Raw genomic sequence first — 15,181 nt, forward strand, 5'->3', positions numbered from 1 at the left:
ATCATAAAGTATAAAATTTCTAGCGCTTGAAAGTTGGGATTGAACCTTATAGATAGAGCACTCTCATCCGATCCTTTAAAACCAAATGAAATGCAAAATACATAAGGATTTTCATTATAAAAAAAAAACAACAAAATGAGCTTTACATCCGGTCCTGCATTCTTGTAACAATTTTAAACATTGCTATAGTTTGCATTTTTTATTTTTCTTTTTTCTTTTTATTCTTTCTCTTTCACCCAGTCCCTCTCTTAAACGCGCATTATCATTTTTTATTCTTTCCGTCACTCTCAAACACACGACTTGTGTTAGGTATAAAATATTATATTATTTTAATGTGGTGTATTATAAAATAAAAAATGAGATATATGATGTGTTGTAAGAGTAGTTATGTAAAACAAATGAAGTAGCTATTTGGTGAGACAAAATGCTTTTTTTCCCCCATAAGTGGATGATTTTGATTGGAGAACCTAGCTATGGTGTAATGCCCAAGGAGTGATGACAATGTTTTGTCATAATTGTTTGTTAGCATTTTTTTAACTTCTATATCATAAAGTATAAAATTTCTAGGGCTTGAAAGTTGGGATTGAACCTTATAGATAGAGCACTCTCATCCGATCCTTTAAAACCAAATGAAATGCAAAATACATAAGGATTTTCATTATAAAAAAAAAACAACAAAATGAGCTTTACATCCAGTCCTGCATTCTTGTAACAATTTTAAACATTGCTATAATATGCATTTTTTATTTTTTATTTTCCTTTTTTCTTTTTATTCTTTCTCTTTCACCTATCTCAAACACACATTATCATTTTTTTTTTCTCCGTCACTCTCAAACACACGACCTGTGTTAGGTATAAAATATTATATTATTTTAATGTGGTGTATTATAAAATAAAGAATGAGATGTATGATGTGTTGTAAGAGTGGTTATGTAAAATAAATGAAGTAATTATTTGGTGAGACAAAATATTTTTCCCGCCATGAGTGGATGATTTTGATTGGAGAACCTAGCTATGGTGTAATGCCCAAGGAGTGATGACAATGTTTTGTCATAATTGTTTGTTAGCATTTTTTTAACTTCTATATCATTTACTATGAAATTTCTAGGGCTTGAAAGTTGGGGTTGAACTTTATAGATAGAGCACTCTCATTTGGTCCTTTAAAACCAAATGAAATGCAAAATACATAAGGATTTTCATAAAAAAAAAAACAAACAAAATGAGCTTTACATCCAGACCTGCATTCCTATAACAATTTTAAACATTGTTACATTATGCATTTTTTCTTTTTATTTTTTTTATTCATTCTCTTTCACCCAGTCTCTCTCTCAAACGCACATTATCCTCTTTTTATTTTCTCTGTCACCCTCAAACAGACGACCTATGTTAGGTATAAAGAATGAGATGTATGATGTGTTGTAAGAGTGATTATATATATATATATATATATATATATATATATTAAAATGCAAAGTTTAGAGAAAATTTAATTAGATTCTACAATTGAAGTCCAAGGAGTGATGACAATGTTTTGTCATAATTGTTTGTTAGCATTTTTTTAACTTCTATATCATTTAGTATGAAATTTCTAGGGCTTGAAAGTTGGGATTGAACCTTATAGATAGAGCACTCTCATCCAGTCCTTTAAAACCAAATGAAATGCAAAATACATAAAGAATTTCATTAAAAAAAAAAAAAAACAACAACAACAAAATGAGCTTTACATCTAGTCTTGTAGTCCTATAACAATTTTAAAGATTGCTACAGTATGCATTTTTTCTTTTTTTTATTCTTTCTCTTTCGCCCAGTCTGTCTCTCAAACGCGCCTTATCCTTATTTTATTTTCTCCATCACCCTCAAACACAGGACTTGTGTTAGGTATAAAATATCATATTATTTTAATGTGGTGTATTATAATATATATATATATATATATATATATATATATATTAATAGGCAAAACTCAAAGAAAATTTAATTAAATTCAACAATTAAAGTCCAATTTTGCGCAATGTATCCTGAATTATTTATTTTTAGAGTGAATTTTATTTCTTAATTTTGGAGTCAAATGTGAGACCAAATCATAACCATCAAAGTGAGTTATTGCGTACAAAAACCAAAGATTATAGAATAAATGAATAGTTTTTTTTTAATTTTAAAATGAACAATTTACATTTTCTACCTAATAATATATATATTAATAGGCAAAACTTAGAGAAAATTTAATTAGATTCAACAATTAAAGTCCAATTTTGCGCAATGTATCCTGAATTGTTTATTTTTAGAGTGAGTTTTATTTCTTAATTTTGGAGTCAAATGTAGAACCAAATCATAACCATCCAAATGAGTTATTGCGTACAAAAACCAAAGATTATAGAATAAATGAATAGATTTTTTTTTAAAATTTTTAAAAAGGATAATTTACATCTTCTACCTAATAATATTCTTACAAGACTTTTAAAAGAGTTAAAAAAAATATAAGAATGACTATCAATAATATTTAAATTATATATGTAAGAATTATACTATGCATTTTAATATATATCTTTTAAGTATATCCATGCATATGCATGGGGTTACGTAAAATAAATGAAGTGGCTATTTGGTGAGACAAAAAATGTTTTTTTTTTCCCACAAGTGGATGAGAATGCTCTTACGAGATCTTTATCTATTTATTTTCTTCCTCAATTTACCTAGACAAAACTTATAAAGAAAAGGAAAAACCTATCAGACTGTTACAGAGTATTAGATGCATGAGTCATGCACTTAAATCTGTCATTCCTTCCTGATGTATTTTTTTCCTTCTCTTCAATCAAAGTTTTATCTGTTTATAAAAAGAAGAAGAAGAATTTATGTGATTGACATGGATCAAAGGTGAATATAAACCTAAAACTATATTTAATTTGCATCAACTCCCGAAGAAGAAGAAAGAAAAAGTGCTCAATTAATTGTTGGCCTAGGTGAGGGTTTTAATTATTTTTGTTTTCCTCCTTTCCTTCGGGGTAGGGCGGTCGTTGAACCAATACATGTACACCTACTCTTAAAGAATGAATCAAATTTAATTTGGATAATATATAAATGACACGGTTCTAAGGCATCCTGGCATGTAAGCTGTAAGCATTGTTGAGGGATCATGCTAACCACGAATGTGAAAGAGTCAAGAATTAGATCCTATCAGAGAGAGAGAGAGAGAGAGAGAGAGAGAGAGAGAGAGATAGCACAGAAAATTCTGACTGTCTAGGGCATCAACGAGATGATGACAGGTCCTACTTGTAGATTTTCTCCACTTTAGAATCAATAAAATTCAATGATCCAACTTATTTAATGGCTAAAAGAAAAAACTCATTGTAACCTGATCATTACCTGGGAAAAAAGTACTCATCAATCTGTTCAGGATTAACTGATTAAATGTAATTTGGGGTTGAAGCTTATGATCATGAGGTCTTCTCCTATCCAATATGGCCCTTAAAATAATCCACCTTTTAAAGGACTAAACTATAGTTTAATAAAAAGCAATTTGAGTGTTTCATGTATGGATTTGCAACCATCATGAGTTTAAAGGAAAATACTTAGAAGGTAAAATTGATAATTATTCCTAGTAATTTCTGTAATACCTTTAACCTTTATACGTGTTAAAACTATCATCATGATCCAATATCTTTCGACAAATAGCAAAGTGAATGTTAGCTATTGCAGTGAACAAAGGTTGACAGTACTTTGATGTGAAAACCAAATTAAGACATGAATATTTCTCTACAAGATAACATGATTGAGCTAGGTATCAAATTATTATCAATGCATCATCAATAATATGATTCGATTCACATGATTATAACAAGAAACAACAGCATGATCGTGATGGATCACCCCCCGTGAGTTCTTTTCTTTCAGCCACCTACCAGTCCCATTACATCTGGAAGGTTGGCTTTTTGGTACAGTATTTATCCACTACTTAGGCTGATAAAAAAAAATCCACTACTTGAAAAATTTCCTGACTGCATTTCATTAAAGAGTAAGACACACAATTTAGCATGCTGCAATACTTACAAAATGAATTAATCTGAACCACATATATATGTTTACTTAGCTTGCTATCACTTCCTTAAATGTATACTGTTAATTTGCAACATTGTGAACCCCTTTAGCCAGTTTTACTCTCTAATTAAACTGATGTATAATTTATTCTATAATGAAAACACTAGAGATTAACTTATTCGAAAGCAACGCATATTTTCAACAGCCGTCTCAGATGTTTGATGTAGGATCTACCTTGTATTGGATTGCATTCAGTTTAAAACCTGAGTGTGGACAACAAGTTTAGAAGGGGACAAAATGCTGCTCGTCTTTAAGACACAGATTTATCATGGCCATCGTTCCTCATATATAGACTATGGTACCGTGGTGTTTACAGAATAGACAGTTCATTCTCATCCCCATCATCATCTCAGCATCTACCTAGTTACTAAGAAGATGTTGTGAAACTGGCCCATTTGAAAGCAACCAATTGTAGATGTAGAAATATATGTAAAACTACTAGCGCTCTTGCTATCCTCGGGGTTCTCAATTTGATCCTTTTCTATAGGGTGTTGTTAGAGGACAAGGCCCACAAGATTCATATTCCAGCAATTTCAAATCCACGTACAGCCCAGAAATGCAGCCCAAAGAACTCAGTCTGCAAGCGTGCCCATACAAAGAGATCAGACCAACAGGAGGACATGGGCAAGCCCAAAACTTACTGACATGGACAAAAAGGCTCAACAATAGATCAAGCCAAAAATCCAAAAATTCGGCCCAGGTTGCCCACAAAGTCAGCACTGAAGAACATCAAAGATACTTTTAATATATACTAGGTTTTAGTAACTTTTACGTTAAATGCGTGTAGATAAAAGAAAAAAGCTAAATTTTAGTTTAGATTGATAGTTTTTATTATTATTTAATTTCTTTTCATAATGTACCTTTAGTATGTAATTGTGCTGCCTTAACTTTGACTGCAAAAGAGAAACTTAAGTCATTATTTGATTAAATAAATGTCTTTATTTTATTTTCTCCACTGTACAACATGATTTTTCATAAATAAAGTCTGCTATGTCATAAAAAAAACTTTTAACCAAAAGTAGATGCACTTAAAAATAGTACCTAACTTGGGCCCGTAGAATTAATACCAAGCAAGCAAGGGTCTACAACTAAATCAAAAGATAAGATTAAATAAATTCCTTCTACATTATGTGGACAAAGCCCACACAAAAGAGGAGCCAGAGAAGGAAAAAAAAAAGGAGAGGTAGATTGGACGGAAAAAATGGCCATTTCACGTCTTCTTGGACACTAAAAAATCTCACAAATGAGCTTGGAACACTTAAGAGTTGGGTTGTTCACAAAACCACGTAGATTGCATGATCGCACTTAAATCAACGAAAATGCCCAAAAAATAAAGTAACAGTACAGCAGGGAGGTAAAAAAAAAAACCACATTGCACTGTGTGGTACAATACAGTTTGCAGGTTTTTTTTTTTTTTTTGAGAAACAGGCCAATGAGGCCAGCCATCTTTATTGAAATTCTTGAAAATCAGCCAAATAACCATTATAATGGTCCAGTGGAACAGAGTCCATCCAGACTAGAAAATGTGAAAACATCCTAACTCTTTTGACTAAGGCATCTGCTAACACGCCACCTTGCCTACATATATGAGAAAAAGAAAATCTCTTAAAAGAACCGGAAAAAGACCAAATGGCTCTAACAATATGACCAACAGGACAGTATAGGAAGGCCTGATGTTGAATGGCTTTGATAGATGTCTCAGAGTCTCCTTCAAAAACAGCATTGAGGAAGCCCACTTCGAGTGCAAACTGGACTGCACGCCTTGCTGCCAGAGTTTCAAGGACCACCACCGAATCTGGTATAAGAATCCTTTCAGTCATGGCTGCTAAGACCTCCCCTCTATCATTTCTGGCCACAACACCAACCCCTGCTGCGTTAATTTCCTCGAACATTGCCCCATCGAAATTAATCTTTACTTGTCCAAGGTCTGGTGGTTTTCACGCAATTTTTTTCTTCCCCATCTTCACCTTTGAGCTTTGCCGAGAACTGCCAAATTCCTGGAGCTGCTTCCACGCCTCATCAGCAACTCTGTTGATCGGTACAGCCATTTCTCCCACTCTTAACTTGTTTCTTCGATTCCAGATTGTCCAGCTAGTCATAGCAAACAACTCGGTATCAAAGTTTGAGCAAAGGAAGAGGTTTAATAAGTCTGCATAATTATGGACTCTGAAGAATTGTGATGGAAGCGAGGCAAACCGCGAGTCCCATACTTCTTTAACCAACGGACATTTCCATAAAACATGGAGCGCTGTTTCATCCTCTGACTTGTAGTGAGTGCAGTTGGCATTATTAATTATCTTCCTTCTTCTCAGATTAGCCATTGTAGGAAGGGATTCAGTGCATGCTCTCCATATAAAGCACTTGACTTTATTTGGAACCTTTAATTTCCACAAACCCGACCAAAACTTCTTGGAATTTTCTGCATCTGAGGTGGAGGCTTCCTCCCTATTCTGAGCTTCGCAAAGGATGTTATACCCGGATTTAACCGAGTACACTCCATTACTTGTTGACTGCCAAATTAGGACATCTTCTTGTGAGGATGCGCAAATGGGAATCCCTTTAATTTTTTGGGCTTCATGGGGCAGAAAAATCTCATCTATAAGAGCTGAGTTCTACCAGCCACTCTCGCTATCAATGAGTTGATTTACAATGGCATTCTCTGACAACTCTGATACAGGGGAAAGCACACGGCCAGCATTACTTCCAGGCAGCCAAGTATCCTTGAAGATTAAATATATATATTATATGAACTATGCGTTTCAAACTGATTAAATATATATTAAAATCACACACCACACAGTTTTAAGGTTTTTAGAAAACCACAAAAAATTGCCCCGCACTACACCTATTAATATATAAATTTTATTTTATATATAATATAAAATTTTTCAATATTTAACATATAATAGATATATTAAATATATATTTAATAGATAGTTAGCATAGATTAAATATATTTAGTAGATATTTGTAACATATATGAAAACTGGTTAAACAATACTGCATCATACAGCGTAGTGTAGTGCTAAATATGACCCAAAATTGCACCAAACCTCAATGTGAACACCCCTACTTATGAGTTTATTGGACCCACAATTGATGCTATGTGTAAAACAAAGCATATTTGCTGTGTAATAAGTCTTACCCAGGCAAGAAACAATCACCATTAATGCAAGATTACCTTGATCCCTTAAAGTTAGAAAATTGAGAAGACAGTTTCCTTTTGGGGGATGTATTTTTTATGGCGCACAGTCAACTAGAATGCTATTCCTAGAGAAAAACCAACAGATAGCTAAATGCAACGATTGCTAATACTCAATAGTTATAACTTACTTTCCTCCCATTTATAGTTGGTTTTGAGTGACTCCAACATCATTATAAAAACAAGGACTCCAACATGAGGGTGGGGGATGAGATTAACTTCAAACCATAAAAATACAGCCCACACACTCACACTTGGAAAAACTTATTCACTTATGTTTCCTGGTATATTAAATTAAAATTATGAGTTCTTAATTACACAAGCAGGAGTGTCCCTTTCTCCTTTAACTCTTACCCCTGTATTTTTCTTTTTTAGGCTAATATCTAATTCTCTTAAGATCTTGGGTCAGTTCGGTTTGGTTGGTAAGAGCTATTATGCTACGTAGCTACTTTTCTGACCCTACTTCCACTTGGCCAGAAGAGCTAAAGAGACAGACTTAGCACTCTCGTAGCTATTGAACAGTATAGAATTCTATACATGATTTCAGCATCCAGCAATGGCTTTGTTCCTGAAAGATGAATCCAAACTGTTGAAGAAGGCTGCAGGGTACAGCATACTATGACAAATCTGGCCAATGAAATTTTGTTCAAATGGCCCTTCCTATTTCCACAAGAGTGGATGGAGGGCCACCTCATGGGGGTGCATGTAAAGCTTACCAAAAATAATAAAGAAAAAACAGATAACAGATTTAAGGCTGAAGATCTATACATAAAAACTTGAATTGATAGCATACTGAAGAAAACAGTAAGAATTAGGATACATATTATAATCTGTAGTCTCATTTCCCCCATCAGATGCAGCTTTGAAATTTTCATTGTGCTAATTCTCTGATTTCTCTCTGTTCAATGGCGTTCAGATTTCTTTCCCCTTGAACCTGCCTTTCTTCAGTACCACTACCACTTTATATTGCGCTTCCTGCTCATCAGTCACCAACAGCTTGAATGCAGAACATATTCCCTTATCATCATTGAAATAAATGAATAGATACCAGAAAGTTCAGACCAAATTCTGGTGTGATCAGATGGATGCTCAGAAACATTTGGTCTACACTTTCATTTCACGTCGAGCTTAGGAGTTTTGAAACCGTCTGTGTCCCATGCTCATCCTGGCCATGTGTTGTGGTAGCATGGTTGCAAGTACAAGTGTAGCATCAAAGTTTGAGCTGAACCCATCATCTAAACTAATTATAGATGCCATGAAATAAGCCTGTTTCCAGGATACATGTTTTTCAAGATGCAAGTCAGATTTTAGGTAGCACAATACTTTCATCCAAAATGGTAAGCAAGACAGACAAAATCCATTACATTTGGTTACAGTACTATTTTTCTATGGATTGTCCAATAACATCAAGACAACTAGTTAATTGATCCTAAGATTTGAAGTATAAATAACTTCCTTGTGGCAATTCATTTGCAACTTGCTGATTATCCAATTGATTAATGGAATAATAGAATAAGAGATGGGCAGCCAGATGATCACACCTAATAAATTAAAGCATGGACAGTGTTGAGATGCATTGATGACCATATATATGGATTTCTGATGTGATACAAGTGCATTGAGTCAAAACTACTCAAATGATACGACTTCCTTTCCAATCGTATTAAAACTCTATGTATCACCAATGCAGAAACTTGTACAAACTCCAAATTGACTCTTCTCACTTCTGTCTTGAGCAATATATTATATCAAACTCATTGCAAGTGTTAGTGTATAGCTTAGACTAGTTTAGCCCATTGGGCTTAGCCCAGTATACTGTACTTGTAGTTCACTCATATTACTTGTACTGCACACATACCTGGCCTATATAAGGCTCTCTATTGTACATTATTATACACATAGAATATACAAATTATTCAGTTTTTCTCTCTCACTTTATATTCTTAACAGTAAGCATGGTGTTTGATTGATATGAACTTTCAAGTAAGTCCAACCAATACAAAGTTGCAAAGGGGTCTATTTGTGACTTGTCATTAAAGCTAATCAATAAATATGTATAAAAGAAGAAACCTCATGTGAGAGACCATGAGATATTTCCATATAGCGCTTTGATAGAGTAATTTTTCATTTAGCATTCCACCTCACCTTCTTTGCACTCTTCTCCACAAAATGGGCTAAAGTCCTGAGAGCCCACACAATACTGTACTTGCAAGCTGAAGCTAGCATTTGACCTCGAAGTTTATTAGATGAGGAACTCTTTGTTTAATCTCTTTTGGGGGTGGCATAATTATATCTTATTCTCCAAGTTTTTCAAAATACAGGTGAAAGTCAACTTCACAGACTTGATGGATGATAATAAGCAAAGAAGACTCTCAAATTTCAAGATATACAAAAACTAGAGTGCTACAAAATTCAGTAGTAACTTATTAACAACCACAAAAATGCCTTAATCCCAAAACTTTAAGATTACATTAATCCTTAAGATATTGGGATCGGTTACATGTTAAGGACACCTCAACTTGTAGTAATATTTAGATCCTGCTATAATAAAAATTATAAAATTTAATTTTGGCCTTCCATCTTACACACACACACATTTTTTTTGGGCCATCTTTGAATAAAAAATAAATAAAATATAAAACATACAGCACAATGCCGGAAGCCCTGACACAGGCGGAAGTCTAACAGGAAGCTGAAGGCATCATGTAAGAAAACTAACACTTGAGATGATATCTCAAAGTCAATATTTCATCAGTTGATCTAAGGCTTTGCAAGGTCAATTTCTGACTCAAATTCCATAGAAGTTCAGTAAGATTTTAGGTTCCAAAAGGCTTGGATTACCATACCTTGAATTCTTTCTCATCAAATGCCACTTTTACAGGGTCTCCTGTGTGGGTATACTGCAAAAACTCTTCTGTTGGATCTATCCACAGTTGAAAATTGAAGCATTTATATCTTATTTGTGATAATTTTGTAGCTAGTTTATGTAACTTCTAAGTTCAATAACTTTTTCTCCCGTTTCACTAGTAGCGCCAGAAGGTAAGAATGATTACCTCATAAAGCTGCAATTGCTCAAGGAAGGCACTACAATTTTTAGGCTTCAGAGCATTTTCCTTATGTTTTCTCTTTCATTTTCCCGAGAACCAAATGGATTTTTTATGTTTCTAGAAACTAGATGGTGTTCTGGTGCTTTGCATTGTAGGGTCACCTGTGGTTTAATTTGATTTCATTTATTTATTTTCCAGATTGATCAAGGCTTATTATACTTGTTTTGACTTGATTTTTGACAAATTAATAGAGATTTAAACTCTAGCCCTTATCCCTACACTCCACAAGCATTTATACTTATAGAGTGACTATCACACACCAAAGCTACCAGTGGTGCAAATCAGGAGTTTAAAATGATGTTCTATGGCTTTTTCTTTCAATGTTCTGTGGCTTTGACTTTTGAGAACTTATTCAAAAACAGTCATCTAAATATTTTATATAAGAGAACTTATTCAAAAACAGTCAATATTTCAATGAAACCCAAAAACACCCTACCGCAGACAATAACATCACTCTTAAATCCCAAATCACAAACACTGATTAGACCAAATTGAAAAATCTCCTTTGCAGCTCTGCTTCCTCTTGCCCGAACCTCCACACACTGACGCACGCTGCTATACAAGTCACTGGATTCGTTGCTGGAGTTGGTAAACATGCCGGAGCTGCCGTGAGCTTGGTTTCACGATTCCAAGGTTTGTTTTTTAATGATTTGCCCTTTTTCCCCATTTAGATTTCGAATTATTGATGGTTTGGATTTTTTTTGGGATGTTAATAACTTGATTTGTTATGGGTTTTCTGTATTTTAGTATCTTGAGCGGTGGAGAAGCGGTGACTACAAAGCAAAGATAGTGAAATGGATGGAGCTCCAGAAGCGAATGCGGATCTACGAGCTGGTTCTTTGCCACCATTTTTGTTGATTTTTGCTAGAAACATAGCCCCAATGGACCACAGGTGGAACCAGCATGGTCTTGGTGGGGGACAACTTTCATGGGTTGTGTAGAGATTTGCATCCTGGTCTAGTGAGTCTCTTGCATTGGAGTGGGAAAGGCAAGTCACGGGCTCGACTTGATGCTAACTGGCCTTGCCCTTTGGATGCGGTGTGGGCACCTAATGATCTGTTACAAACTCAGTTCGCTCTTGAGTCTTAAAAACGGTTTTTTTTTTTTTCCTAGCTTTGCCTTGGAATCGTGAAACCATCGGCGGCTCTGGACACTGGTTTTAAAAGAAGAAGTGAATAAACAAAAAGGAAAGTACTTCAAAAAGCAAAGACACATTGGCAGATCTGATTTTTACAAGTTTGGATTTTTATTTTTATTTTTTAATTTGCAAAAGAAATACTGGTTTTATTGAATCAATGATGTGGCGTGGTCTCATTGGCTGGCGTAAAACACTGGTTTGACGCCAGATCTGAACTCAATTTATTCTCTTTTAGTTTTTCTTATTTATATTTGGTTGAGAGGGTAGAAAAATAGAAGGATGGAAAACTTTTTGGTTTAGTTGAAAATAACGTTTGTATAAATTTACCATTATATCCCTCTTAAATAAAACAAAAAGTAATACATTATACTTCTTAAAAAATTGTGTATAGATGAAAGTAATCATTTTCAAAAATAACATAAAAAAATCATCTAAAAATATTTTCTTAAAAAATAATATAAAAAATTAAGAAAAAAAAAGAGAAGAACCCACCCCCTTACAAAACCAAAAAAGAAAAAAAAAACAAAAAAACAAAACAAAAACCCAACGTTACACAAAAAAAAAATGTAAGCCAATGTAAACTGGAAAAGTAAAAAAAAAAAAAAAAAAAAAAAAAAAAAAAAAAAAAAAAGGAAAAAAAAAGAGAGCAAGCGAACGTTATAGAACACTGGAAAAGTTAACAGGAAAAAAAAAAAAAAACCAGAAACGTTAATAAGAGGTGGGGCAATTTTGCCCAAATATTTTTTTCACTTTTCATTATAATTTTTTGAGACATTGTACTTTGGAGGGGAGAGAGAAAACTGGTGGGCCTCACCACTTTTCTCTTCCGTTCAACCATACAGTAAAAAATGTCATTTTTTTACCCTATTTTTCTTTCTATATTTTTTATAATTCTTGTTTTCACCCCAATCAAACATACCTTTAATATGATTACTTTTGGGTTGCTTGTTGACTGTTGAGTTAGAGGAATAAAAAATGAGTTGGGAGACTACACCTGATTAGTGGTACTCTAACACTCCATGTAGTGGGAAATTTGAAAGGGATTGAATGAGAAAAATTATTTTAGAATATTCATTCAATTTCGTTGTTTTAGAGTTTAAGTAGAAGGAATAAAATTGGTAACATGGATGAGAGAGCACTCTTTCCTCCATATTCACTCAACCTCAAAATTTTATTTCCTCAAGAATTGGGAAGAATAGAGCGGAATTGAATTAAGCTTAATGAAATTTTTACTAAAACTCCCAAAATACTCATGTAAATTCAGCATTTATTTAAAAATAGGGGTATAATAATAATAATACTATTATAAAATGATGAGTAAAGTATATATTTGGTCTCTATCCTTTACATTATATTTTAATTTAGTTTCTAACTTTTTAATTGTGTCAATTTGGTCTTTAATCTTTCAATGCTATGTCAATTTAGTCACTTCTATTATCTTTTGGATAAAAATTGCTGACATGACTAATGTCCAAAATAAAAAATTAGTTTCTATTGATATGACAATAAAATAATTTTTTATTTTGATTATTTGCTAAGTCAATGATTTTTATTCAAAAGATAACTGCATGGACTAAATTGACACTGCACTAAAACTTAAGGATCAAATTGACATAATTGAAAGGTTAAGGACAAAATTGAAATAAGATGTAAAGTATAGAGACCAAATATATAATTTACCCTAAAATGATTCATTTATTTTAAAACATTGGGACAACGTTATTTTATTTCATTATTCCATTAAATTTTTTATTTATATTATTTAAATACATTATATTCTATTAAATTCATTTCCAGTCTTTAATGATGTACTCATTCAATCTCTTTATCTGACGGGCTCTAAGCTGTTCTCCTCTTTGTAAGTGGGTTTCTGGGCCTAATTATAAAACACAACCTTTGAAATGATACTTAGTAGAGGGTCGGTTCAAATTAAAAGATGGGCCTGTCTTGCTAGGATTGAAATTGTGAGTGTTGAGTCCTGACTCATTTGAGCTAATATTAACCACTGCAAGGAAAGGCCCTTCTTAAATAAAAAAAAGAAAAAAGAAGAAGAGAGAAATGGAAAGGCCCTAGATATCTCATTTTCTCTAGCGTATAGAATTTTTGTTAAATTATAACACAATACTCGACTTACTTGGAGTGGAAGATTTGGACTTACACAATATATATATATGTATATATATATATATATTTTTTTTTTGAGTGATTGACTTATATATGCATGGTTGCATAAATCCATGATTGTCATATGTATCCTAATTAATTAAGCCAGAATTTTCATTTATCATTTATCACCTAGCTAGTTTCATATCTTAATTCAGCTTAATTTACAATTATTTAGAAAATAAAAAGCTGGAAACTTGTTTGGTAATCCAAACTTTTCTCCCAAAGATAACTTTTCTTGATTCAACAACTGGTGATGGGCACGTGTCAGGATCTGGGGACGGTTCGGAAAACTGTGCGTAAGATAGCCTCGCAGTGACTCATCAGCAACAGCTAGGATATGGCGCATTCTAGCAATACTTGGTGTTGAAGATTAGTAAATACCAGTCTACGTGTGTGGTGATACAAACCTTTTACTTCTATTATTTACATTGTTTGCCTTCACTTCTTTTAGGAACACCAAAATTTCATTAAAATATTTTGGCATCCTCTATCACATTCACATACATACAGTATTGTCACTTCATCTTGACTGAGCCCACCACAATCACAACACACAAATAGGGTGAAACTTCTAGTATTGATAGATTTATTGGTTTGCATTACTTATATATGTGAGTTCATCATTACACCCAATGGTGAAGCTAAAATCTTTTTCCAGGGCTAAGTTAAATGTATTAATAATTTTTAGATTCACACACTGATACCCTTACATAAACTTAAAAGTAATTAAGCATGCCTCTAACATGATTTATTAAATAATATGTATTATCTATTCTTACATAAGAAAACTTTATAAAGTTGGCTTTATATAATTTGGAGAAAATATTTTCTTTCTTTAACTCATGTGTAATTATTCTTTAAATATTCTTTGAATTTTTAAATCAAGGTTTTTTTAAAAAAATATTATTAAATGAAACTTTCATGCACAATCAAGCATTTTCATATTGTAACTAGTTAAGGCTTCCTTTTCATCATCATCTCATTTCTTAATGTGGAAAATTGACATGCATATTAGCCCCAGTTTCAAGTGGCAGGAAAAACTTTGCAAAGATATGAAATAATTTATGGTTAAGAACTTATTTGAATAATAATTTGTCATAACAATTTATACTCTACTCACATATTGCAAAAAAAAAAAAAATCACAAGCTAATTACTACTACGTATGTATCATATATATGTAATTTTTTTTTAAAATGTAAAATTAGCATAAATGAATTTGAATTGAATGTTTTTGTATTTTCTAAATTGAGATACATGAATTTTCATATCATAAATATAATTGTCATATAATTAAAGTATAATTTAAAGGGTACTTGGCACAACATTGGAATGTATTTAAAATTTAAAAATACTTTTTTTAGAAGAATAAAAATACTTGGCATCAAATAATAGGAAAATTAAAATGACACTTGAATAAAAAAATTAGAATACAATTAGAATCTAATTTGAATTCTCGATTGAAATTTCACTT

At 32.7% G+C, this 15,181-nt stretch overlaps 1 protein-coding gene across 1 annotated transcript; it reads right to left on the reverse strand.

Moving 5' to 3' along the window:
* Positions 1–5,543: 5,543 nt before the first annotated feature.
* LOC142628446 (uncharacterized) lies at positions 5,544–5,987 on the reverse strand. Its single transcript, XM_075802552.1, has one exon. The coding sequence runs from the start codon at positions 5,985–5,987 to the stop codon at positions 5,544–5,546; it is 444 nt and encodes a 147-aa protein (XP_075658667.1).
* Between the last annotated feature and the right edge of the window lie 9,194 nt (positions 5,988–15,181).

This window comes from Castanea sativa, chromosome 3, assembly GCF_040712315.1.
Source record: "Castanea sativa cultivar Marrone di Chiusa Pesio chromosome 3, ASM4071231v1".
NCBI classification, from domain to species: domain Eukaryota; kingdom Viridiplantae; phylum Streptophyta; class Magnoliopsida; order Fagales; family Fagaceae; genus Castanea; species Castanea sativa.

Coding starts and splice junctions, on each gene's coding strand:
- LOC142628446 (XM_075802552.1), bottom strand. CDS start 5,987: ATGTTCGAGGAAATTAACGCAGCAGGGGTTGGTGTTGTGGCCAGAAAT.